Genomic DNA, 24,195 nt, shown 5'->3' on the forward strand with positions numbered 1-24,195 from the left:
CGTTGAAACATCGTTCAAACAAGCCAAAACGACCTTATCAAGGTTCGTCGTTTGGATGTGAGACAATGCCGGCGCCCAAGCCTGCTGCATGGCTCAGCGGCGCTAACTACACAATACACATATAAAGACATTTAGGTTCCACCGCACGTAGTCCACGAACCCCATTTCCTCTTTTTCACCACCTTGACCAATTTTTCACAGGCCATCACCATATCTTCCACAAAACTCACCGATGTCGGCTCTAACTGAGATTCGCACCAAGTAATCAATTATCAACTAGTGGAACTATGGGTATGTACCAACGTAACTGGCCCCTCCAAAACATATACTAATTCACAGCTTTAGGCGTTGCATTGTGGCTATGTCCTAAGAAAAACCTGGGTCTCCAGGATAAATTACAAACCGTAATGGGTTCTCTCAACACAGTGTTCCCAGGCCTGCCTCCTCGGTTCGAGCCTCACATCACCATCTCCACCAACTTGGCAGTGGACTTGGCCAATCCCAAAGACGATGTTAACAAGATCCTCTCTCTGTGTGCTGCAGCACTTTCGCTGCTTCCGAAAGCTGCCAATCATGAACACTGGATCCGCTTGGGCCGGGTGAACAGCCAGAGGAAGTACTTCCAGAAACTCTACTTCCAGGTACTTGACGAGCCAACGCTTTTCTCGTTTGCACGTATCGTGCAAGAGCTCTTTGTCTTGTTACCAGCAAAGACAGACGCTGAACATAAACAGAAGAACCCACACTTGTATCATAAAGACCACAGCGGGAACCTTGTGAGACGAAAACCTCTGACCAAGTCCAAGGAGCCAGCACGTGAAGTGGAAGTGGACGTGGGAAAGCTCCAGCGGGAACTGGCCCAGGAGGCTGCCGCTTGGGCTGTGGGTGAATACAACCCACACCTTTCTCTTGTCTACAGTGATCTTTACCCCATTGACAATGCCTTGTGGCATACTATTCGCCTGCGTGTGCTGGACTACTTGGGTATTGACAATTGTGACCTGGACTCATGGAATGAGGAGGGTAACGGTCTTTCCTGGGACGGTGGAGTGTTGAAGTTGGTGCTCTGTGAGGGCGACGTCAACGAGTGGGTTGTACTTGGTTCTGTGGATGTTTAAGGACGTTGGTGATTGCAAGCACTTTGTGCTTGGAGTATAAGCCTCTACTTGTGTGTTGCCATGCCGATGGTAGTACTTTTAATCGTGGTCTCGTCGTTCATTAATATTTCAGGAACGAAAGGCCTCTGAAAATGAAGTTTTCACCGTAATATATGTACAAGTAACAATAGATGTAATGTTTGAAATTAAATGAAAAGTGGTTTATGAAATGTAGGTGGTTGTGAAGGTATGTTGAATCTGCTCTACCACTCCCATTGCTGGTACACTAGAAGTATATAGTGCGTTTTGCAACCATAAACCACCCCCGGTGAAAAATAGCCTTTCCAGGAAGAAAATAACCAGAAAGTTGGTGAACATGATTCCAATGACTTTGAAGAATCTTCCGCTGCATTTTCATCAGTTTCTCATGAAAATTCGATTTTTGGTGACGTTCTTAAGTATCCTCTATTCTTCCTTCTCTTCTAAAGTACATACTTTTCCATAGATTATACTCACATATTGCGAAATACACAACTTCATAAAACTACAAAGTATCATTAAAAATCGAAATCTTCTTCAATTCCCCTATAAATCAAAATCCTTAAACTAACCATTCCAAATAACCTACCATCCAATTTTTACAAAATTCGAATCCCTCCATCAACACATCCTTGTTGCTGCTTCCTCACCGTTGATTCGCACTGTTTATCTTTCACCATCACCACCTCGCCATGACCGTGTCACCGTCCAAATTGGCCCTCAAGGGGTCCTCCAAAACCGTGGTGGACTTCTTTGAGTTCGCTGTGCATAGTATACTTTTCCAAAGAGGCATATATCCGCCTGAAGACTTTGTTACGGTGAGAAAGTACGACTTGCCTATCCTTATGAGTAGTGATAATGACGTGAAGGACTACATTGGCAACATCATGGAACAGCTCAGGAAGTGGATCTATGGCGGGAGGTTGCTGAAACTAGTGGTGGTCATCTTGAACAAGGCAACGACGGAACCCGTGGAGAGATGGGTGTTTTCAATTGATATACAGAAGGAAGGTGAAGAACCTGCTGAAAAGTCTAAACAACAGATCCAGAGAGAGATCCAGGCGATCTTTCGCCAGATCACGGCGTCTGTGTCGTACTTGCCGTTCTTGCAAGACGACGAGTACACGTTCAATGTCTTGGTGTATACGGATCCAAGCTACGATAGCAGAAGAATACCCACGGAATGGGCAGATACCCATGGAGACGGGAAGTTGATCAATGGAGAGGCAGACTCGGTGGACTTCTCGAAGTTTAGCACGAGTAACCACCTGGTCGGCACGTCTGTCAGTTACAAGCTTGGTTAGATAGAATTTGGGATTATATGTTACATAGGGTACATAGGAAGAAAAGTTACTTTGCTTATTGTGGGGGGTCGTTCTCGCCTTCCTTCAGTCTTTCATGGTTCGCTTTTCTAACCTCCTCGTTCTTGATCTCTTCCTTCTTGATCTCCTGTTCCTCTCCGTCCTTTTCGGTAGTGTCCTGGCACTCGTTAGAGAGTTCTTGATTTTTTAGCTTGGACTCGAGCATCTCTTCCTTCTTGGCTGGCTCCGGCTTCACATCACGTTCTTCCTCTAGATCCTTATTTTGCTCCTTTTGGTCCTTTTGTTGTTGCTGCTTCTGCTGTTTGTTTTGTGGACGCAAGACAGCAAACTCTGTATCGAAACGTCTTCTCTTATTACTGATGATGAAACGGGCGGCTCCTCTTGATGCCACAGAGTAGTCCCACTTCCTCAAGTACAGGTCCTGTTTAAGAAGATTGTTGGCAGAAACGCTTTGCTCACTGAGCACCTTCAAGTCGTTGAAACGCAGTTTCAATTCCATGAACTTGAAGATCTGCTCCTTGCCGCTATCTGGGTCAACAGGAGGAAGGTATTCATTAAGAATCAGAAAATTCATCTGGTGAACGTAGTAGTCCAAAATATAGACAATGCCTTCGTTCACCAAAGTTTCTGGACACCTGAACATGCCCATGGAGTCTATGTTCTCTAGTATTTCACTGATATCCTTTGGCTCTTCGTCAGTTGGGCCATACTTGGCTTTGATATCCTTAGGGGCCAAATTGAGCGATACTATGACAATGGCCAAGGCAATGCAATGAGGTGGAATGACAAGACACAATGGTGTAGACATGATATCAAAAGACACGAGCCAGCTGAAAAGCGTTAAACTATAATCAAGACCCAACTCTTTTGAAAACAGTGTCACCAAGTAATCCACAGAGGGCACATTGGCAGCACCATTCAAGAAATCAAACTTGAGAACCTGAAGAAGCTTGAATTCCAAGCTCATGATGATCTTTCTTTGCATCTCAATAAGCGGCAACAGAGTACCAGTGCTTTTATTCACCACCTTGACATCCTGGTCAACCTCTCGAAGCTTGTTAGCAACCAGCTGCATGTCTCTAAGTTTTTTAATACAATCTTCATGCTTGGTGGCCAAGAATAAACTGGTATATGCGACCAAGTAGGGATCTTTCTCGAGCTCTGTAAGAGAGTCACTCTCTGGATTCTGATCATTAGGTTCCTCAAACACATTAAAGAGGTAGTAACGGGAATAGTAGTTCATGGCAGTTGCAAGCACACGAAGTGGGAATTTCATGATCTTGACCACTTGGAATAAAAGCTGGAAGATCTGATGCTTTCTCTGGTTATATGCTAGTTTCTTGTTCTCTGGGATGGTGTTTGAATGAAGGTAGGAAAGTTCAGCAAGAGTGAAGAATGGCCTGGAGACTTGGAGGATGGTAGGAACGTCGTTTCCATTTTTCACATTTGGAGCGCCAGGCTCCTTTCTCTTGTCTACCATTGCTTGATGGGTTTACTAGTGGTAGGTTTTCAGATTTAGAGATGTGAGAGCGCGGTGTACGGGTGTACACGGAGGGATAGCGACTTGCAATGGATGCAAAAAGCCAATTGGCAGCCATTGAGCTACGGGAACGTATAGAGAGGTTTATTGAAAACATACTACGGTCGGGAAAGGTCCGGACGGAGAGGTACTCGCTTAAGCGGAGAAGGACAAGGAAACACCCAACTTGTGGACAGGCTCAGCCAACTTCAAAGCATCGAAGGAGGCACCCAAACCCAATCTAACGCCAGGTCTCAATTCCTGGGAGTAAGCCAAAGCGGTCAAACCAGAGTCGGCAACCTTAGCCTTGACGAAAGCGGTGGAGTCCAACTTGTACTTGGTGGCGAACTCGACGTTGACGTTGGAGGACTTGACAGAGTCCCAGGTAGCCTTGGCACCAGCCTCAACCAAAGGAGAGACCTTGTGGTAGTAAGCAGCGGTGAAGACAGACAAGTTAGAGGTGGAGGTGACAGCGACGGTGTACAATGGGTTGGCGTAACCGACACCAACAGAGTACTTGTTGAGCTTGGCAGAGGCAATGTCGTAGCCCAACTCAGCACCGGCGGTGAAGCCATCGTGAGCGACAGTCAAGTCAGCGGTGGCAACAGGACCCTTGAGCAAGTCAAAGAACAATCTGGCGTTGACAGCAGACTGCTGGTAGAAGAAGTTCAACTTGGCGTTCTTGGAGCCGTTTGGCACAACGGAAGTGTCCAATTCACCCTTGAGGCCTGGGGTCAACAACTCAGACAACTCAAACTTGGTGGACAAGGTGTTGGCGTTGTTCCAGCCCTGGGTCAAGGTCAAACCAGTGGCCTTGTCGGCGTACTTGGCCTCGACGGAAGCGGCAATGGCATTGTCCTTAGCGGTCTTACCCTTGACGGTGAAAGCGACACCGTTTGGAGCGGTGGACTTGACGTCAACGGCAGCGGAGTTCAAGTGGAAGAAGTCCTTGGAGAGCAAGTCGTTGGAGGACTTCTGGATGTCGGAGAAAGCAACAGGGGCCATTGTGAAAGATTTGAATTGGGAAGAAAACTAGATCTTTTAGAAAAAAGCGCTTGTTTAGGTGGGGTGCGAAAAACGTGGATCAGGAAATGGGCCTCAAATTTATATGTTGAGCGTGAGAGGCCCCACCGTTGGTTCCCAAAGGTTTAGAGGCAGAAAAAAAGGCGCACTCACTAATTGTGCGAACAAAAAAAAAAAAAAAAAAGATTGAATGAATGAATGAATGAACGCGCGCCCTGGCCCCGGGGTCCCCCAACCAACACACCGCCCACGAAGAAGAAGAAGTAGTAGGTTTAGTGAATTAATTAAAGAAGAAAAAAAAGGTGGGAATTGGCTGTTCATATAGTGGTTTGGACGGGCAAGGGGGCAACAGACCCGTGCCTCGGGGTTTGGAGTGCACGTGCTGTGGCACCAAAACAGGTTACGGCGTGACGGGCTCCACACGGTCAGTGTTTAGATATGGTGGGGGAAAAAAAGGACCCGGCTGGGGAGGTGCGAAAGGGAAAAAAAGGGTACAAGGTTGAGATCTGGGGAGTGCTAGGAGGCCCAGGAGGGGCAGACCAACCAGAGGCTAATGACCGAGGAGGATGGAAAGGAACAGAAATGAGTGGGTGACTGGAAGGGGGCACTTTTTGACCGAATGGGTGGCGTCTAAGCTTCTTTGTATTCTCTTTTTGTTTCTGGTTTTAGTTATATGTTCTTAGCTTCGTGGTGTAGATGGATGTTTTGTGGCTTTTCGCAGCCATTAACGGTGGGCTGATCTGGATGGATGGCTAATGTAGGAGGTACTAAATGGAAGAAGGTGGAACGCAGGGAAGAAAAGGATGAGAAGGGCCAAGTGGTGTTACCAGTGGGGCGAGGGCTTAATGGTTTGGACGAGATTTGGTGGGTTGATTTAGGCTGGATGGGATAGGCTGGGGTCGTTCCTGTGGCTGGAGTGAGTGTGTTTCTGACTCTGTTGGGGGAGATTGTAGGTGGACAAGGCGGTGGAGGGATAGACATGGCGTTTCCAAGAGTGATTGAAGATATGTATATATTGTTCATTTTGACTCTTTTGGGTCATTTTCATTGAGTATATCACCTTCTGTGCATTGGTTGTCTGGCTGGGACTGACTCCATGGTTTCGCAGCCATTCCTAAACGAACCACTAAAGAGCTATAGTCCATTGATCCCCAGCCATTGGCAACCCCAGAAGTCCAGTAAGTAATTGACAAATAAGGATAAGTGAAGCAGGTGCCTCAAGACAAGTATCAAGATCCACTTTCTTCAAAAACCAACCCTTCCATCCCCTCATCTATCCCACCATGAAAGTCTACTTCGTCAATTCCACGCCATTGCTCGTGGAATGCCTCCAGAAAGCCATTGCCGAAGTTTCTCCATTTCTTCCACCGTCGGTAAACTTATCAGTGGTACCAAAACCACTCCAGCTGTTTCTTTCAGCCAAGGAGAAAGAGCCAATGGCTATAGTTACCCCAGCCAACTCTTTCTCATTCATGGGAGGTGGCTTCGATAAGGCTGTTCTCTCTGGCATATCCTCAAGTCCTCACAAAGAGAGGGAAGTTGAACTGGCGATCCAAAACAACACGTTACTGCTCCACCATGGCTTTCTTACTCCTGGTCAGGCTCATACAGTCAACTTGGCTGATATCCCACACACCAACGACTCACTAGCCGTCAAACAAGGCGTCACTTCTTTAATCCAAGTCCCCACAATGGAAATCCCCGAAGTGATTTTGTTCGATAGAGTGTTCTACTCCACTTGGGCAGCTCTTGGTGCTCTTACTGCTACAGACGTAGAGGCAGCTATATTTCCCGGCTTTGGCGCTGGTTTTGGCGGTGTTCCTCCAGGAACGTGTGCTAGGCTTATGGTAGGTGCTATTGCACTTTGGTACATGCCAGCACCTTCGCCATTGGCCCGTTCAGCTGCTGTTCTCTTATACCTACGCAGAAAGTATGTGAAACTCGGGAAAGCCTCTGACATTGTCGCCCTTGAAGCTTACTATACGCCTTTTGGAAAGGAACTTAAGAACGAGAAGGGGAAAGAGTCTCAGCATTGGCCCCTTCCATGGCACAAACTCGTGAAAGGCCTAAATTGGATAGAAAGCCGAAATGACTAATTCTGGTGATAACTACTACTTGGGTGCGAAAACTGATAAGCATCAATACTACGCGTCTTTATGACTACCACTCGTTACAAATACACATTGGGCTTTGTTTATTGTCCAGAAACAAGCCAGGTGCTTTTTCTTAATAGACAAAAACTGCCCTGGATGGGCCGCTGGAACGGTGTGGGCGGGAAACTTGACCCAGAAGAGTCGCCTCTTGAATGTATAGTGAGAGAGACAGAAGAAGAAACTGGGCTTCAGGTGCCTCTGTACAAGGATAAGGGAGTTTTGAGATGGGTTAGAGATGGTGTTGATCTTGGAGGAGTCCATTTGTTTGTGGGAGAAGTATCTTCTCTGTTTGTCGCTGCTTATAAGACTCCAAAGTGCTTCTGCCATGAAGGTATACTAGATTGGAAGAAGTTAGATTGGTTGTTGAACAAGGAGAACACTGGAGTTGTTGATAATATCCAGATTATTCTAAAAACACTTATTGAGCTGGACGAGCGCCGTGTGTGGATTGCAGAGTACACAGATGGTCAACTCTCACGGTGTGAGTCTCTTGAGACATTGTGAACAATGGTGATTGATCCTTGACGTTATAGACGCGTCGTGAAGCCACAAAGAAGTCTAGATTTACGAAGCATTCCGAATAAACATTCTACTATAATTTTACCCATTTCTCTATTACTATGAAAGTAGGCAGTAACCTACGTCGTCCAGAGTCTGGCAGTACCATCGGCACCAGCACTGAACAACCATGCTTCTTTAGGATGCCATGCCAACTCCAACACACCTATGCTAGAAACGACCTTGTGGCCAGTCAACTTCTTCAATGGAACCAACAATGGATTCGTCATGTAGTCATCATATACTGTGGCGTGGAAAACATGGATGGAGCCATCGTCAGAGGCCGAGGCAAACAAGGGCAATTTACCCTTATGGAATTTGATCGAACGAACAGCCTTTTCGTGGTACCGTAACGTCTTGTACGGCGTGGCGGCCAAGTCCAAGTCATGCCACAAGACACGCTTGTCGTAGGACGATGCTAAAAGATGATCACCTCTAGGATGGATGTCAATGCCCGAAAGCATTCTGGCACCAGGCATCAATTTCTTGACAAGCTGTTGTTGTGCCAAATCGTAGATACGGATAGTACGCTGGGAACTGACGAAAAGCTGTGGTTTGAATGGATGGAAACGGGCGTCCATGATGATACCCTTGGATTTGCGGAATGGCGATTGGGACAAGTGCTTAGACAACTGGTGGATAAGCACGGCAGTGTGGTTGGATTCTGGTGCCACCGTGACGAAGTAGTCACCCTTTCTGTGCCAGGAGAGCTTCTTGACTGGCTTCTTGCACTCAATGATGGCAGCAACACCTTCCAGCGACTGGGTAGCGTTTGGCGTATACCATTTTGCAACCTCCTTCTTTGGCTCCAGGCCACCGCTCTTAGCATCTTCGTCGTCCAGGTTCACGTTGATATCTGTGTCCTTACGCTTGTTGCCGAATGTATCGTAACCCCAACCAGCTTCGATTCTGACCCTGGCGTTATTTTCGAAATCGAAACCGAAAACTGGAGGAACCAAAAGGTAGATTTTCTCAGCAGCAGCAACAGTCAAAATAGCAGTGCCTGGTTCTGGATGCCATTCCAAAGCATCGATTTTATCTTCTGGGTCTTGTTCAAGGTAAACAGCCTGGAACTTGTAAACCAGTCTACCTGTAAGGACTTCCCAAACTCTCACAGAACCGTCATCGGAACCTGTAGCCAACCAGAGACCTTGTGGGTCAACAGAAAGCGTTCTGATTCTGCCAGTGTGACCATTGTAGACAGTAGAACAACGAATAGGGAAAGGTCTCAAGTCCTTTGGAGAAGGCAATTCTGGAATCAAGGACTCAGGGTCAATGTTCAATTTGCTGTGACGCACACGAGGAGCCAAGTACAAGTCCAAACATCTATCGAAACGTTCACGAACAGATTCGGAGTAACCAGGCACTTTTCGTAAAGCAGCATATTTCTGGGGCATATAGTTTGTGTCTCTGGCAGCAGGTTCAGTCTCAAGCCACTTCTTCTTTTCTTCCTCGTCAAAGAGGTACTCCTCAGGTGGGTTATAAGATTCGTCATTAGTAGGAGGAGGCAATTTAGGAGCTCTCAAGTTCATCACATGGTTGTTTTCTGGGTCCTCGTGTTCCCACAAGTCGAAGTTGTTCTTGTCCTCGTCAGCCTTAGCCTTGGCTGCTTCTGGAGACAAAATCTTACCCAGACGAATAGCACGGACGATCTTCATCACACGCTTAGCTTCATGACGAGAAGGCTGGAAACGAGCCTTAGGCTCTGGAGCAGCACTAAGAGGCATAACTTCAGTCTTGGACGTGAACCACTCGATAGTAGGCTCGTATGGGTTGATAGCTTCATCTGTTTGTTCCTGGTTCTGGATCTTACGGATCAACTCCAATTCATCATCGGTCAACTTCAAGGACTGGCCAGTGTTCTGGTCCAAAAGACCAGTCCATCCTTCAGGCAAGTCAATCTGCTCCAAGAGCTGGTCCAAAGCAGAGCCTCTAGCTGGTCTCATGATACGCTTACCGTTGATATCGTAACCAATGTGAGGCATCTCTTCATAGGCAGAAATAGGAATGTTACCAATAGTGTTAAAATTCTCAGCATCCGAGTCGTCTGAATCGTAATCAGGGTTGATCTCAGGCTTGATGATACGAGTACGGCCGTCTGAGAACTTCGAAACAATCTCTCCGTTATCCTCGTCCTCTAGCGTCTGGAGCTGGACTCCACTGAGCTTGTCTGTAACAGCAGAAGAGGCAGAGTCAGAGGAAGCATCACTATCGTCGCCCTCATCATCTTCATCCTCCTCTTCGCTTTCGTCATCCTCCTCTTCATCGCCTTCCTCCTCAGCAAGAAGCTTATTAAGTTCAGCATCACTGTCCTCTTCATCTTCCTCATCCTCATCTTCCTCATCGGAACCGTCCATCGTCAAAATACCATCGACCTTGAGTTCAGGCTCGGAGGGCTGTTCCTCGGTATTTCTTCTCTTTCTGTTTCCTCCCGAAGCTGCCGCCTTTTCGCCAGGGCTGGCGTTTTTCGATTTGGCCATATCTGCTTCTGGATGTTCAGTGCTTGGATGTGGAAAAAATCCCAAATCCATCCCATCTCATCAGGGACTGCACGCACACCTCCAACCCCAGAACACTTATCAACACCAAGTGGGCAGCTTTGGGGTATTTTCTGTTTATCTGCAGTTGCGATGAATGCGATCCATCGAATCAATGCTATCAACCAGAAGGAGCTAGAAAATAACGTTTCTGATGAGGCTTCGTGGCATGCTGACTATGCGGATACATCATATATCTATATTGGAAACCTCCATGAATCGCTTAAGGAGAAGGACTTGGTGACGATTTTCTCCCAGTGGGGGAACCCTACGCATGTGAATTTGATCAAGGACCGGGAGTCTGGGAAGTCAAGAGGGTTTGCGTACTTGAAGTATGAGGACCATCGCTCTTGTGTACTTGCAGTGGATAACTTTAATGGCGTGCTTATATACGAGAAGCCTTTGAAAGTGGACCATACATACTACCAGCTTCGAGAGGGGCAGGAGGAAGATGACTTTATGGTGGATTACTCGGAAGCAAAGAGGGAACAGGCCAAGATAGAGGGTCCTAAGGAGAAGAAGGAGAAGGAGAAAGAGGCTAGACAAAGCATTGAGGCTGGGCCTATTGCGGATGTGGTTGATATGTCTGTTTCCAATGCTTTTGTTGCCGACGATGACGATTTTAACGATCCTATGGCCAATATGCTTAAGAGGCCACTGGAAGAGAAGAGCAGACATAAACATAAGAAGAGAAGGCATAGACGGGAGGATAAGAAGAAGGAGGAGGGGGATAAAGAGGACGAGAAGAACCAAGAAGACAGTTAAAGTATGGTCCTACGACTGATTCCCTGACTATCGTTTAATGTCCTTACTATTTACTGGTTTTTGGTCACTTGTGACAAGGCATAGCCCTTATAATATGAAAAGAACTTTGTCTTCTCCGCCAAGTTCAATTCGTCACCAACCAACGATAATCCGTTGTCGGGGAAGACCTCTCTTGCAGCCTTCAACGAGAATTTGGTCAGTTCAACATGTGGCACGATCTTTGCCTTGACAAACACTTTACCAACTGTGAGCAACTTACACACATACTGGAAGCGTGTTACGTTAGGCACTGGCAATGTAATGAGGTTAGGGTACACTCTGAGCACAATGGTCAGGAACGAGAAACCAGGCAATTGGAGCAATGCTGGGTCAATGGTTTTGTTGAAAGGAAGCACTGCCTTGTTATTGGAAGGCGTTTCCTCGGGGAATAAAATGACAAACTTATCCTTGAGCGAAACATAATCTTGGAGCACTTCTCCAGGCAATGGAGCGTGGGGTTCCAAGAAAGGCACCTGTGAAAACTGCCAGAAGTTCAATGCATACAATTTAGTTCCTCTTGGAATCACCACAACAACGGAATTAATCGACTTGACTGCAGAAATCACATACAAGATCAAAACGTCGATGGGCGACACATAGTTTGCAACCACCAAGTGATTAAGGCCAGGCCTCTTACGGTCAATTTCAGCTGTTTTTGCCTTCCTCACGCCTTCCACCAGTAGGTCAATGTCTGAAACACCGAAAATATGCTTTAGAATGATCAGAAAGACGGGTTTTGGTGCGATCAACGTAAACGCATACAAAATGTATAAAGCAGGTATCTTGAAAGCCACAACAAAGGGGTTTACGAGAAATTTCTTGATTGGTGGCTGTGGATTATCCACTGGCATAAAAGGAGAAATGCCAGTTCCCTTGTCTCTCCAGTTTGAAAACTTCTCCATGGTCCAATCCTGGTGAGTATCTGTGTGGAGTGGTGAAGTGGTGATGGTGATGAGCCAGGTGAGGCACGTGACACCAGACTGAATTGGCAGATACTACAACATCAAATCGTCATTCGAGGTAAGGGATGATGATTTCGGTATTTTCTAAGCAATTGCTACCGTTTGCTTCATTTTTTGTTGAACCGGTGGCTTGCGGCATGCCACCTGATGTTGCGCATACAAGTTGCCAGTGCCTACACTGAACCCAATGGAAGCATAGCAAAGAAGCCTAGGAGGGCCAATCAGGTCGTTTAGATGCTTATCTGTTTGTTGCCGTCTACGGCTCTTTCATGGGTTTGCCTTCCAGCCGAATGGTGGTTCGTGATTGGTTCACAGTAGAGACAAATGCACAGCATCAGAACGCAAAAAGCCGTGGGGCGGGGTTGCCGGAGGCAAAGGGTGGTAATTCACATACCAGGCAAGAATAGGGGTAGCCCGGTCTAGGCCTTTTGCCTTCGGAAGGGTGATTTCGAATGGGTGCAAAATTGAGATACTCAGAGCCACAGAAGAGGTAGATGGTGATAGTGTGGACGAAAGCTGGGAGGGATACTAATGGTGGCGAAAGAGCAACCAAGTTGATTAGACAAGGATTTTAGTCAGGTTGAATTGCTTGGGTGGATGACCTGAGGTGGTTACACTGGTGCACAGCAATATGCTTTCAGGATAGAGCCACAATAACAGGCAAGTCCACGGGGCATATCTAGGATAATTCATGGCGCTTAGAATTGCCTTTTAGAGTAAGGGATTGTAGTTTAAGGGTTCTGTGGGTGGGCGATTGAGGGATGGATGGTAATGTAATTGGTGGGTTCCGAGGAACGGTAGCACCTGTAGAACAATACGAATAGGATGAAAGGAATAAGAGACTCAGGAATTGGATGATCTCGAAGCGAAGCTTCTCGATCTATCTACATCGATCTCAGAGCTTCGCTCTTCGATCGCTGATTTCATGTAACATTATTGACCACATACTAATATACACAGCAAGGCAGCCCGTGCTGCTTGCAATATAATACTTTCACAAGAAAAATCAATTTTCCAGCAATTACAACTCCTGAGAAGCCTTGGAGGTAGCCTTCTTGGATGGCAACAAGGACTGGTGGATGTTTGGCAAGACACCACCCTGGGCAATGGTGACGTGACCCAACAACTTGTTCAACTCCTCATCGTTTCTGATGGCCAACTGCAAGTGTCTTGGGATGATTCTGGACTTCTTGTTGTCTCTGGCAGCGTTACCAGCCAACTCCAAAATTTCAGCAGCCAAGTACTCCAAGACAGAAGTCAAGTACACTGGAGCACCAGAACCAACTCTCTGGGCGTAGTTACCCTTTCTCAACAATCTGTGAACACGACCGACTGGGAAAGTCAAACCGGCCTTGGCCGATCTGGAAGTCGATGCTTTTTCAGAGGAACCTGCTTTACCTTTACCACCGGACATTATGAAATTTGTATTTGTTGTTTAGATAAGAAAGAATCCTGAAAAACAAGTGCGACCGCTTCTGCTTATATACGCAGATGCCTCCTGGACGCCCCTCCATGCGCGCCAGGATGGAAAGTGCACCAGGGGAGAGCAGGCGACTGTTTGGAGAGTGCGCGAGGAAGACTGAGGGTTACGGATCTGGGGTGTAAAAAGAGGCACCCACCTGAGCGCGAGCGAGGCAGCACTTCCTCCATCAACAACTGGCAGTATTGCAACGCTCTGCTGGGCTGGAGGGTCTAGTTGGTTCAGGACAAATTTAAGGTAGGGTAAATTGTAGAACATTTTAATTTAATTGAGAGAAGGAGGGGTGGATTTACATCCAGACACCATCAGAAATTTTATTAGTACTGGTTTTACTCGCCGCCACCGCCCCGTGGTTTGTTTGTTATGGGTTTGTTGGTGGTGGTTCGTGGAGACTTGTTTGTTTTGGCTGGAGGGTGTTGCAGCCGTTCCTGAGGAATTCTTCAGGATATCTCCCCGTAAGCCTGGCAAACAGTCGTGCTCTGGTTTACACCAGGAGGCGCGCTCTCCTCGCCCTTCTTCCCTCTCGTCACCTGCACTCTCCAGAATGGCGCTCTCCCTGCACCCCCGCGAACACACACTATATATGAGAGGGTGTTCGCAATCACCAAGTAGAGTTTTTCTCCTTTTATCATCAAACAAACACTCAGATACCATGGCACCAAAGGCAGAAAAGAAACCAGCTTCCAAGGCCCAGCCGAGAAGAAACCAGCCGCCAAGAAGACCGCTTCTTCCGGTGAGCCAAAGAGAAAGACCAAGACTAGAAAGGAAACTTACTCTTCTTACATCTACAAGGTCTTGAAGCAGACTCACCCAGACACTGGTATCTCCCAGAAGGCCATGTCTATCATGAACTCTTTCGTCAACGACATTTTCGAGAGAGTCGCCTCCGAGGCCTCCAAGTTGGCTGCTTACAACAAGAAGTCCACCATTTCTGCCAGAGAGATCCAGACCGCCGTCAGATTGATCTTGCCTGGTGAATTGGCTAAGCACGCCGTCTCCGAAGGTACCAGAGCTGTCACCAAGTACTCCTCTGCTGCCAACTAAGTTATGCCGCTGACTCTGCTTCACTGTGTGATAGCACTTTCCACATGACTGGCTGCTTTCAGTGTAATGTATTTGTATATTAGTAATGGAATTGTATTGGACTATCAATTGTAGCTTGCCACCCAATTACCCCAACTATCATCCAATCATATCGTGTTATTGTTTTGTCACGGTACTATGCGCCACAACAACAACAAACAACACAACCCAACATAAGTCACCCTGACATACCTCCTACACTTCAGGCCTCTATGGTCATAATCGTGAACTACTTACAATTCTAATTAATAGCAAATGCTAGTTTGCTTGCTGTTGCCTCGACGGCAATGGCGTGTTTCATATGTGGATGTTACCCCAGAAGGCATTCCTACGAAGGGTAAACATTTGCCACTGGCTGGGCCTGGCCCCGCCCCGTAATGGAGCCGCCTGGATCCGGCCAATCATCTTGCTTCCTGAGCAGCTCTCTCCTTCTCTAAACTCGGTCTGTCCGGTCTCTGAATTAGCAACAGCTACTCCGGTCACAAGACATGTTCTTTCGGACGTACTGCTAGTCATTTCCACAACACCTTCTCTCCATATCCTAGTAAAATCAATCCGCAGGTGAAGTTAAACAAGTGGTGGAGCCAGTAGGTGTGACGGACACCGTAGATCATGCAATAAAAGACGATGTATGCTAGAACAGACACCACCGCCTTGAAATAAGTGTTTCTGCCCTCTCCCTGTCTTGGGATAGGAACCCATTCGCTGTATTGGCTTTGAAGCTGAGCCAAGGCCACGATAGGCGCCACAGCTAGGAAGTTGTGATGGGACGAAAATGGGGTTGCCCAATTAATGCTGAAATTATGAACGAAAACAATCAAAACAGGAATGTTGATGGGTAAGACCCAAAGCATCAACATCATAATACTGATATTATAGTTGCATGCTGATTTGGCATTACGGTGTGCCATGAGTTTCACTACCGTCACGATTTGCATCAACAGCGAAACCAAATAAGCAAATTGGTAAGGCATGTAGAAGGTAACAAGGACAACTAAAACGATGGTTCCACCTATCTTGCTCTTGCGCCATCTCATAAAAGGTTTTTCCTTCTCTTCGAACGTTCTAGGGAACAACTTGGTCAATCTTCCCACGTAAACCAAGCCTAAGCCTGTGTAGACTAACAAATGGTAAATGAACCAGTTGATACCAATGGCCATAACGAAGAAGGCTGGGCCCAAGAACCAGAGGCAGTTCTCCTCTAAGCCGAGATAGAACGTATTGAGCGAATAGTTAGGATGCAAGCTTATGTTGATCTCGTTCTTGTGATGCAAGACGACAGGGTCAGCAAGATTAAGAAGTCTCTGGACAGTCTTGTTCTTCACAAGATAGGAAAGCGAACCAAGGAAGATTACCAATAATGCAAATAATTTTCTTTCACAGATGCATCCAAGTCCATAAACTTGATCAGGGAACTTCCCTGTGTGGTAGTAACGAACTGACTGGAAAAGAAAGACCAATAAGGATACAGCAAGACAGTGTGCAACAACTGCTAACCTGTAGCGAAGCACCAAGAGTCTAAGACTGCCCCAGACATCAACAGAAAAGACCATTTCAATGTCTGGTAAAGGATCGTCTGTTTGTGGATTCTCTGGATCCACCCAGAGCTCAAGATTAATGCCCTTGTTTTTCCGGGTTCTGTCGAACGGAGTAAATGGGGCAATAGCATGTACGCTGAGATGTGTTTCAGCGCCATTCTTCACGTTAATGTGCCATTTTGTCTCATAAGGTTCGTCTCTCCATTGACGAATAAATGGAATGAACTCCAGGTCCTTCTTCTCTAAGTTCTTGAATTGGACTTTGTATGCTAGCACACTAGACCAGGCGCCTGGAATGTAAATATTCGTAGACAATGGTCTGTCAGCTGGTAGCTTGGCATGAACATTAGACATCAAAAGGCTGTTCAAGTCAGACTTAAGGGTGACATTGGCCTTAGAAGCGGAGGCAAGGTGAGCGATGGAGAAATGTGACTTTGAGGTCTCTAGAGGTTCATGGATAATGACCATGTCGAAAGCGTCTAAAATCAGTGGCTCGATCTTCAAGCCATAGAAAGAGTCCTTTTCACCATCAAACGATGAATCCATCAACTTCTCAACGTCGCTGCTGGATCTAGGGATACGCCGAATATACGTAAACAAGTCCACACACTGAAGGCCAGCGAAGCTATTCTCAGGATCAGCATTAGGAGACTTGTCTTTCAGACATAAAAGCACACTGGCAGTCTGACTCTCGGCAATCATTGCATCTTCCCAGTATGTCAATGTATCCAGAGAGAGGAACTGGAAAGTAGAGCCAGGCTCAGTCATGATGACATTGACCTTGCGGGGGTTGTGACGACCGTTGTTGAATTTAAGTATCGAGTTAGGACCAAGGAAGTTCACCTTGTTTTTGTCCAAAGTAACTCCCACAGCGTCCTTGGTTTTGTCAAAGTCTTGTTCAGCATACTTTTCCAAACCAGTCATGAATATTTGACGCAGAAGCTCCATTCTGCGTTCTAATGGGTATGTTCTATGAGGAGAAGAAATGTCGGCAATGCTCAAAAGCCATCTGGCAATCAGTCTTCTAAGTTGACGGCACCAGACGATAGCCAAATGGTCAGACGGCGTCCACACATCTGGAATACCAGTCGTAAACATGGTGAAACCGTTTGAAGGTGGCACCAAGTAGCCTAGAGTAGTGTAATCAGCAGGCAAGATGGAATCGAGAAGACCACCAGTTAACGAAACCACAGATACATTGTGAAGACGCTGCTGGGCCAACGTAGGTTCCTGCAGCAGCGGATGGAATCCGTCGTACCAGAACCTATCAATAGCCGAGTAAACTCTCAAAAGGTCACCATCAAACGTAAGTGGAGGAGCCGAGTGTGGAGAAGAAAGCGTAAGGATGGTATTGACGGAGCCAGGGATATAATTAGGCAAAGTAAGCATTAATCTGGCGACAATTCCACCCATCGAGTGGCCCATCAAAATCAACGAAGTGGGCGGGTTCTCTGTATGAGCGTAAAGCAGTAGAATGAACCCCACGGCATCGTTCAAGTACTCTGCCTGGTCTAGAATGGTACGGCCATGGAAGGCCAGAAAGTCCTCGTTAAAGTCAGCAGCAAAAAAATCGTAATTCTTCTGTTTTGGATTATCTACCACATGTATATTTGGATCAAACCACAACACAGACGTTTCAGCAGCTATGGATCTCACCTGGCGGTAGGACCCAGCGTTCCCTGGAATAAACAAGATCGGTATACCATCTAGCGCCTGGAACCCTTCGCCCTCCTTCTTGGGCACCGTATCCTTGCCCAGCTCTCTATACAACCACAACGAGTACTTGGACGCAAACTTCGTATGGGACTCGTCAAAAGACCGTATTCGAGCATAAGACGGGTACATGGACACGGTTCGGCACTCGGCAGCATCAGCACCCGTGTTGGCACCATATAAGTACGACTGAGCAATGAGTGAAAACAAAAGAGCCCTAGTAGGGCCAAAAGAAGGACAGGCCGCCGTGCGTCCATGGGAGACTAGGAAGATGGAGAAGGAAGAAAAAGGTGGAGGTGAAAAAAGACGCTTGATAAACTTTCGCGCTGGAGGTTAGACAAGTGGAGGGGAAAGCAGAGAATGAAGAATGAGGGAACTAAAAGGGAATAAGGTGAAGGTAAATGGAGAAAAAGTGGGAAACAAGAAATGATTGGGAAATGTCGGCCTTTTATACTTTTTAGTGGAATTTTAGTGGATTGTTGGCTGGTGGATTGTTGGTTAGTGGATTGTGGAGAATGGGGAATGGATGGCTGCGAAAAAAAGAAGAAGGCATTCGGTTCGCCTAAGCACGGCGTATAAAGGGAACTCAGATTGATCTGTTTATACGAGAAGAAGGGAAGAAGAAGAAGAAGGAAGTGGAGAAATGATGAAAAGTAGAGAACAAAGAAGATGACTGGAAATTGGAGAGAGGGGGTTGGGCGGTTTGGGCGGGACGTGATTGTTAGTTTGGAAGATCTGGGAATTGTGGGAAGCTTTTGACGAGCGTAGACGGTACGGAGATCTGTAGGTTCCGTTTTCAGTGCAGCTTGTGGAATGTGTGATGGATTTTGGTAATGGGTGTTTTTTGATGGAAAGATTGAAAATGATGTTGAAATAGGATGAAGCAGTAGGGATGATGGGTTGGAAGTGGAGGTAGGGAACAGAAGTGGGAGATGTGGTATATCTATAGGCATGGGAGGAAGAGATGGAAGAAGGGAAATGGTAGTAGTTTCGCCATGAAGATAATTTACCTCAGTTTATACAGTGTATTGGAAGAAAGACAGTCGTTAGGATTTGATGCCAAGTATCACTGTGGCTGGTACTGGGTTAAGGTTCCAGTAACTCTTTTAATGAGGTACAAGTAAGACAGTGTTCTCCAGCTCAACCAGGTCAAGCTTAACTGGGAAAACAAGTTAATCGGCATTCGAGGAAGGATATAAGTAGATTGGGAAATCTCATAGGTAAGAGGAGTGAGTATAGGTCATGTATAGTTTCCAATAGTACCGTCTAACAGCCTCCATAAGCCTACTATCTATGTACTTATCACTCCACTATCAACCAAAATTACCAAAAAGAACAAATCATGTACTTCTAAAAAATGGCCTCCAGGCCTTAGACACCACTTTCGAAAACCACAAACTTCCCTCTTAACCTGCCTAGCTACAGTATATCATCCACTTACCACCCTATGGCCTCCCTTGACCACCAAACACCTTGTTGATCCCACCCAAACACCGTCTTCCCCTCCCCCAACACTTACCAACTACCACTCACTTAACACCGCCACAAGTCACGAACCCACCACTCCTGGTCATATTGGTGTTTGGAGGGACCCTGGACCTCGGTGCGAGTACTCAACATAGACACTATTTTGCACCCAAACGTGCCAGAGCTTCCAACCCTTGCCGCCTATTGGTCAATGTACGGTATATCTCGCATTGCGGTTGCGATTATCATGAAGAAGGTTCTTTAAGGGAATTTAAGTTTTTAGGGTGTGGAAATTGACCTTCACCAGCCACAGTAGTTCCATTTTCACATGAAAGCCACGTGGTGCAAAAACGCCCAAATTCAACCTGCCCATTCTTCTTGGCAGTAAGCAACGTTTTTATATCTATTTTCTTCTCTTGGAACCCTGCCTTTCCACATTTTTCCGCCAATGGTGACCCGGCCTTATCTATCTAAGACACGTTTCCTGCATGTGCCTCACCCCGGCTCGTCCAAATGCATATCCCCAGTTCCAGGTATGACATCATAAGCAACTTTATTTTTCTTCCAACTATACTTATTATTTAACAGCCTGGTCAAGCTATACCTTCGAAACAACCATGAGCAGAATCGAACTAGTCACCCAGCCCTCGAAGGAAAACCTCAAAGACGAGGCGCTCAGAGAGAGCACGTTGAACAAGCTACATACTTTGGTAAATGAAACATTGAATGAAGACGAGAAGGAGAAAGACGAGGATAAGAAGGCCAAGGAGGAAACAGTGGGCGGGAAGAAGTCTCTGTCTCCAATTTCGTCGCCTTCTCGTACGCCTTCGCCGGAACTTGACTATGACGGGTTCGAAGTTCCTTCAGGTAAGATCCCGTTGGATGGTAACTTTTCCACCAGTGAAGTTAAAGAGATAATAGATTTAGCTCAGGAAGGTGGAGTGTTGGCTTCAGATATTGACGTGAACGTTGTGGAGCACAATGCCTTGGGAAACCGTGTTGTGGTGAGTGAAAAGGAACAACAAGAAAGAGAAAGGAAAGAGAATGAACAGAAGGAAAAGGAGGAGAACGAGGAGAAGGAAGCAAATGGCGATGAAGAGGAGAAGAGCGATAACTAAGACTGTCAGCGTGTAGCTGCTCGACCCAGGCGTTGTTTGAACCAAGTCAAACTCATGTAATCTATATATTGATACTATTATCAGAAATGTATGCTTGTAGGATTTAGGGATAATTTAAACGCCCTTCTAACCTGTAGTTTCCCGTTGTAACCTACTCTCCTCTACATCTAATCATCCATAATACCATACATTAATTAACATTTTAAATCCACCTAATCCAGAAGTTCCTTATAGTCCAGTTCACTATCGTACTCCTTCTTCTTGCTGCCGAAGATCTGGTTGAAACCATTCACTCCAACCTTGATCATCCACACCCAAGAAATGAATAGCGTACCCACACTCAACCACATACAAACGAACATGGGCGTACCCAACAGCGCCAGAAAGCCAGCTTTCTTAAACGCATTTACACCCTTAACATGAGCAGCTGTTTGCAAAGAACATGCTATAACATCAAGCAAAAGGGCTCCACCAATGACAAAAGATGCAAAGAACCCTGTAAGGAACCCAGTACATGCACAGCACGAAATAGTCACCGGCAACAACGAAAGAATCGAACACAAAAGCGCAAGCAAGAACATCAGGTATGCTATTTTAGACAAGTAGAAATATGTCTTTTGGTTCTTATCAAACTCTTCTGGTACAAAGCTTGCACCCAAGTTCCGGCTAGGGTCGTATGGGTAAGCTGGCAGTTTTTTAGTACACTGAACCTTGCCGTCGCCCAAAGGCGTACACATGGCATACATGGTCCAGCGTCTTTCGTAGCCGACATCAGCCGTGGAGAAGTAGAACTTATTGAGGAAAGTCAGGTCGTTCAGTGCTCCACTGAGGTTGATGAAGAGAAGCATCACCGTTGACCCGGCGATGAGCACAAAAGGGATGATAGTAGCAAAACGGCGAAGCATGAGTAGATAATGGAGGAAGACATTTTTCTACGAGGATTTCTTGTCCTTTTATATTGTTTTCTGGGTGGATCCGAATCATGGACCTTTACTGGCTGCGAAAAGACCATGCATGGACTGGAATGGGGTGAGTCAAGTGGGTGAAATGTAAGGTTATGTATATGATATTGGTACCATTCGAACCGCCTAACTTCCAGCATTCCAATGGTGCTATTTATATTTTTAATTTCCTTCTACTACGTCAGATAGTATGGCCTTTCGTCCACCGTCTACATGTCCCAGAACATTGGCACTGCATGCACCGTCCCATCAGGCTTGCTCGCCTGCCTGATTTGGCACATACGGCTTGTTGGTGCAGACGAACATGATAAGGAGGTGTCAGACGAAGGTGGAATGTATTTTTAGCAGAAGTTGGGTAAATCATGGGGTAGTTCCGATTGGGAGCTTATTCAGCCGCCCAAATGATTTTGTGAAATGTGAACTAAAGGGAAGACGGTGGGGGAGGAAAGTGGTCCAGAGAGTAGAGGTAAACAATTCTGGAGTAAAAAAGGTCTTTCTGGAAGTTCCAATGGATTAACCTCCTGGAATTAGACTTTGGGGCTTGCTGGGGTCGTTGAAAGGGACATGGAATGGTCATTTTGCAGCCAATGGAAGACCAGCAAGGGCCCACAATGGACCTACAAAGCTTGGTGGAATACCTCCTTTGCAACACTAAAGCCACTTTTATTTAACTTTTTGACCTTTGCCAGCTCTTAAACTTTACTTAAGAGCACCCCACGTTGGGTCTCTCCTGGCTTATCTAGATTTTCCTGCAGACTGCTCCCACATATCAGAGCCAGCACTACTTGTATAATCAAACATACTAAAGCTTATCACTGAAAACAACAAAAAGATGTCGGTAGAAGAATTGGGCAAAAGAGTCGATGAGCTTACAGAGCTCGTGAGAAAGCAAAGTGAGGTGATTGCCAAAACTGGTAAACAAATGATGGAGTACCAGGTCAAGGACGTCAAGTCCAGAATGGCGGCTTTGAACACGGATCAGAACCAGCAGAAGATCGATACGGATGAGTTTGCCACGAATGACGATTTGGTTCAGTTGGTGACCGAGTTGCAAAGCCAGCTTGACTACTTGGAAGACCGTAATGTCAAGAGAGTGTACAATTCACATATTGCTGAGGATGCTGACGCTTCTACTAGAATTGCTCCATTGACCAGTAAGGATGGAGAGCATCCTCCTGATTTCTATCCAAAGACTATTGGAGAGTTTAAGAAGATCGATGCTGCTTCGCTCTTGCAATTGTGTGAGTTCTTTGAGCTTATTGTTGAAAACAACAACCCTGAAGACGTGGCCGAGCTTTTGAAGCTGGAAACGCTCAGCAAGGAAGAGGCCGAGAAGCTCTTTAACCCTCAGCCAAAGTCTCTCGAGGAGAAGTTGAAGGGCTTGAAGAAGGAAGACGAGGTCGAGTTGTTTGACGAGTTGGCCCGTTTCATCGGTGTTCGTACGAGAAGAGGCAGCGGCTGGTAAGTACGATGGCAAGAAAGGAAAGAAGGGCAAGGCGAGTGTAAAACATCTTGAAGTCTCTATTATTCACTCTGAAGGTTCTACGAAAGGAAGACGAGGGGTGGTTGAGTGTGGTAGTTGGAGATGATATAGCCCGCTCAGTGAAGTCAAGCGTTGGCTTGGTTGATTACTTTGGCTTGATTTAAGCAATCTACATCAACTCTAACCTTCCGGGTGGTTGTGGAGGGTACACCTGTCGTTGGCTGTGTTGTCTATGTGTCATCACGTGCTTATCGTATCTTCCTAGGGCTGAAGCCCTTCGCGGTGGTGATGGCCCACAGCATGCAGGCTGGTCTCAAGGAAAAAATCTTCTCACCTCCACCCAGTGAAAAATACTTTTGAAGGTTTTTAACCAGTTATCGCCAATCACTAACAATGGGTATGTGACTACAGTCGTCCAAATCTACGGAAATTCAAGGCCATATATCGAGAGAGCCACGCCGTATATGTTATCCCCTCCAAAGACACCATACTAACATGTCCAGGTAGAGTTATTCGTAACCAGAGAAAGGGTGCTGGCTCCATCTTCACCGCTCACACCAGATTGAGAAAGGGTGCAGCCAAGTTGAGAACCTTGGACTACGCCGAACGTCACGGTTACATTCGTGGTGTTGTCAAGCAGATCATCCACGACTCCGGTAGAGGTGCTCCTTTGGCCAAGGTCGTCTTCAGAGACCCATACAGATACAAGTTGAGAGAGGAGACTTTCGTCGCCAACGAGGGTCTTTACACTGGTCAGTTCGTCTACTGTGGTAAGAAGGCTTCCTTGAACGTCGGTAACGTCTTGCCTTTGGGCTCTTGTCCTGAGGGTACCATTGTCTCCAACGTCGAAGAGAAGGTTGGTGACAGAGGTGCTTTGGGTAGAACCTCTGGTAACTACGTTATCATTATCGGACACAACCACGACGAGGGTAAGACCAGAGTCAAGTTGCCATCCGGTGCCAAGAAGATCATCAACTCTGACGCCAGAGGTGTCATTGGTGTTGTTGCCGGTGGTGGTAGAATCGACAAGCCATTGTTGAAGGCCGGTAGAGCTTTCCACAAGTACAAGGCCAAGAGAAACTCCTGGCCAAGAACTAGAGGTGTGGCCATGAACCCAGTTGATCACCCTCACGGTGGTGGTAACCACCAGCATATTGGTAAGGCTTCTACCATCTCTAGAGGTGCTGTTCCAGGTCAGAAGGCTGGTTTGATTGCCGCCAGAAGAACTGGTTTGTTGAGAGGTACCCAGAAGACTCAGGACTAAGTGTGTTGCTCACTCTGATGTATAGTAATGAAGCACAAAACATAATCGAACAAACTTGAATGTAGTCTAGCTA

General features: G+C 46.5%; 15 protein-coding genes across 15 annotated transcripts; 8 read left to right on the forward strand and 7 right to left on the reverse strand. All coding sequences in view use genetic code 12, as the record gives it.

The window, feature by feature from the left end:
• Positions 1–407: 407 nt before the first annotated feature.
• CXQ85_000499 (2',3'-cyclic-nucleotide 3'-phosphodiesterase) lies at positions 408–1,118 on the forward strand (the record flags this gene model as incomplete). Its single annotated transcript, XM_025484243.1, has 1 exon — positions 408–1,118. The coding sequence occupies one exon, from the start codon at positions 408–410 to the stop codon at positions 1,116–1,118; it is 711 nt and encodes a 236-aa protein (XP_025342458.1).
• Positions 1,119–1,828: 710 nt separating this feature from the next.
• Positions 1,829–2,440, forward strand: MAD2 (spindle checkpoint protein; the record flags this gene model as incomplete). Its single annotated transcript, XM_025484244.1, has 1 exon — positions 1,829–2,440. One exon carries the CDS (start codon positions 1,829–1,831, stop codon positions 2,438–2,440), a length of 612 nt encoding a protein of 203 aa, XP_025342459.1.
• A 55-nt stretch (positions 2,441–2,495) lies between these two features.
• On the reverse strand, positions 2,496–3,938 carry CXQ85_000501 (uncharacterized protein; the record flags this gene model as incomplete). Its single annotated transcript, XM_025484245.1, has 1 exon — positions 2,496–3,938. The coding sequence occupies one exon, from the start codon at positions 3,936–3,938 to the stop codon at positions 2,496–2,498; it is 1,443 nt and encodes a 480-aa protein (XP_025342460.1).
• A 195-nt stretch (positions 3,939–4,133) lies between these two features.
• POR1 (porin) lies at positions 4,134–4,982 on the reverse strand (the record flags this gene model as incomplete). Its single annotated transcript, XM_025484246.1, has 1 exon — positions 4,134–4,982. The coding sequence occupies one exon, from the start codon at positions 4,980–4,982 to the stop codon at positions 4,134–4,136; it is 849 nt and encodes a 282-aa protein (XP_025342461.1).
• A 1,301-nt stretch (positions 4,983–6,283) lies between these two features.
• Positions 6,284–7,096, forward strand: CXQ85_000503 (putative ADP-ribose 1''-phosphate phosphatase; the record flags this gene model as incomplete). The annotated part of the gene is made up of 1 exon (XM_025484247.1): positions 6,284–7,096. One exon carries the CDS (start codon positions 6,284–6,286, stop codon positions 7,094–7,096), a length of 813 nt encoding a protein of 270 aa, XP_025342462.1.
• Positions 7,097–7,249: 153 nt separating this feature from the next.
• CXQ85_000504 (uncharacterized protein) lies at positions 7,250–7,657 on the forward strand (the record flags this gene model as incomplete). The annotated part of the gene is made up of 1 exon (XM_025484248.1): positions 7,250–7,657. The coding sequence occupies one exon, from the start codon at positions 7,250–7,252 to the stop codon at positions 7,655–7,657; it is 408 nt and encodes a 135-aa protein (XP_025342463.1).
• Positions 7,658–7,791: 134 nt separating this feature from the next.
• On the reverse strand, positions 7,792–10,191 carry ERB1 (Erb1p; the record flags this gene model as incomplete). The annotated part of the gene is made up of 1 exon (XM_025484249.1): positions 7,792–10,191. The coding sequence occupies one exon, from the start codon at positions 10,189–10,191 to the stop codon at positions 7,792–7,794; it is 2,400 nt and encodes a 799-aa protein (XP_025342464.1).
• Positions 10,192–10,341: 150 nt separating this feature from the next.
• CXQ85_000506 (U2 snRNP complex subunit) lies at positions 10,342–11,013 on the forward strand (the record flags this gene model as incomplete). Its single annotated transcript, XM_025484250.1, has 1 exon — positions 10,342–11,013. The coding sequence occupies one exon, from the start codon at positions 10,342–10,344 to the stop codon at positions 11,011–11,013; it is 672 nt and encodes a 223-aa protein (XP_025342465.1).
• Positions 11,014–11,063: 50 nt separating this feature from the next.
• Positions 11,064–11,954, reverse strand: CXQ85_000507 (lysophosphatidic acid acyltransferase; the record flags this gene model as incomplete). Its single annotated transcript, XM_025484251.1, has 1 exon — positions 11,064–11,954. The coding sequence occupies one exon, from the start codon at positions 11,952–11,954 to the stop codon at positions 11,064–11,066; it is 891 nt and encodes a 296-aa protein (XP_025342466.1).
• A 1,081-nt stretch (positions 11,955–13,035) lies between these two features.
• On the reverse strand, positions 13,036–13,428 carry HTA2 (histone H2A; the record flags this gene model as incomplete). Its single annotated transcript, XM_025484252.1, has 1 exon — positions 13,036–13,428. One exon carries the CDS (start codon positions 13,426–13,428, stop codon positions 13,036–13,038), a length of 393 nt encoding a protein of 130 aa, XP_025342467.1.
• Positions 13,429–14,077: 649 nt separating this feature from the next.
• Positions 14,078–14,538, forward strand: CXQ85_000509 (uncharacterized protein; the record flags this gene model as incomplete). The annotated part of the gene is made up of 2 exons (XM_025484253.1): positions 14,078–14,085; positions 14,142–14,538. 2 exons carry the CDS (start codon positions 14,078–14,080, stop codon positions 14,536–14,538), a joined length of 405 nt encoding a protein of 134 aa, XP_025342468.1.
• A 551-nt stretch (positions 14,539–15,089) lies between these two features.
• Positions 15,090–19,011, reverse strand: CXQ85_000510 (uncharacterized protein; the record flags this gene model as incomplete). The annotated part of the gene is made up of 2 exons (XM_025484254.1): positions 15,090–18,045; positions 18,911–19,011. 2 exons carry the CDS (start codon positions 19,009–19,011, stop codon positions 15,090–15,092), a joined length of 3,057 nt encoding a protein of 1,018 aa, XP_025342469.1.
• A 901-nt stretch (positions 19,012–19,912) lies between these two features.
• CXQ85_000511 (uncharacterized protein) lies at positions 19,913–20,413 on the forward strand (the record flags this gene model as incomplete). Its single annotated transcript, XM_025484255.1, has 1 exon — positions 19,913–20,413. The coding sequence occupies one exon, from the start codon at positions 19,913–19,915 to the stop codon at positions 20,411–20,413; it is 501 nt and encodes a 166-aa protein (XP_025342470.1).
• A 212-nt stretch (positions 20,414–20,625) lies between these two features.
• Positions 20,626–21,318, reverse strand: CXQ85_000512 (SUR7/PalI family protein; the record flags this gene model as incomplete). The annotated part of the gene is made up of 1 exon (XM_025484256.1): positions 20,626–21,318. One exon carries the CDS (start codon positions 21,316–21,318, stop codon positions 20,626–20,628), a length of 693 nt encoding a protein of 230 aa, XP_025342471.1.
• Positions 21,319–22,207: 889 nt separating this feature from the next.
• CXQ85_000513 (60S ribosomal uL2 domain-containing protein) lies at positions 22,208–24,122 on the forward strand (the record flags this gene model as incomplete). The annotated part of the gene is made up of 2 exons (XM_025484257.1): positions 22,208–22,814; positions 23,362–24,122. 2 exons carry the CDS (start codon positions 22,208–22,210, stop codon positions 24,120–24,122), a joined length of 1,368 nt encoding a protein of 455 aa, XP_025342472.1.
• Positions 24,123–24,195: the final 73 nt, after the last annotated feature.

This window comes from Candidozyma haemuli (genome assembly GCF_002926055.2).
Source record: "Candidozyma haemuli strain B11899 chromosome Unknown A_2014730914, whole genome shotgun sequence".
In the NCBI taxonomy this organism is placed as follows: domain Eukaryota; kingdom Fungi; phylum Ascomycota; class Pichiomycetes; order Serinales; family Metschnikowiaceae; genus Candidozyma; species Candidozyma haemuli.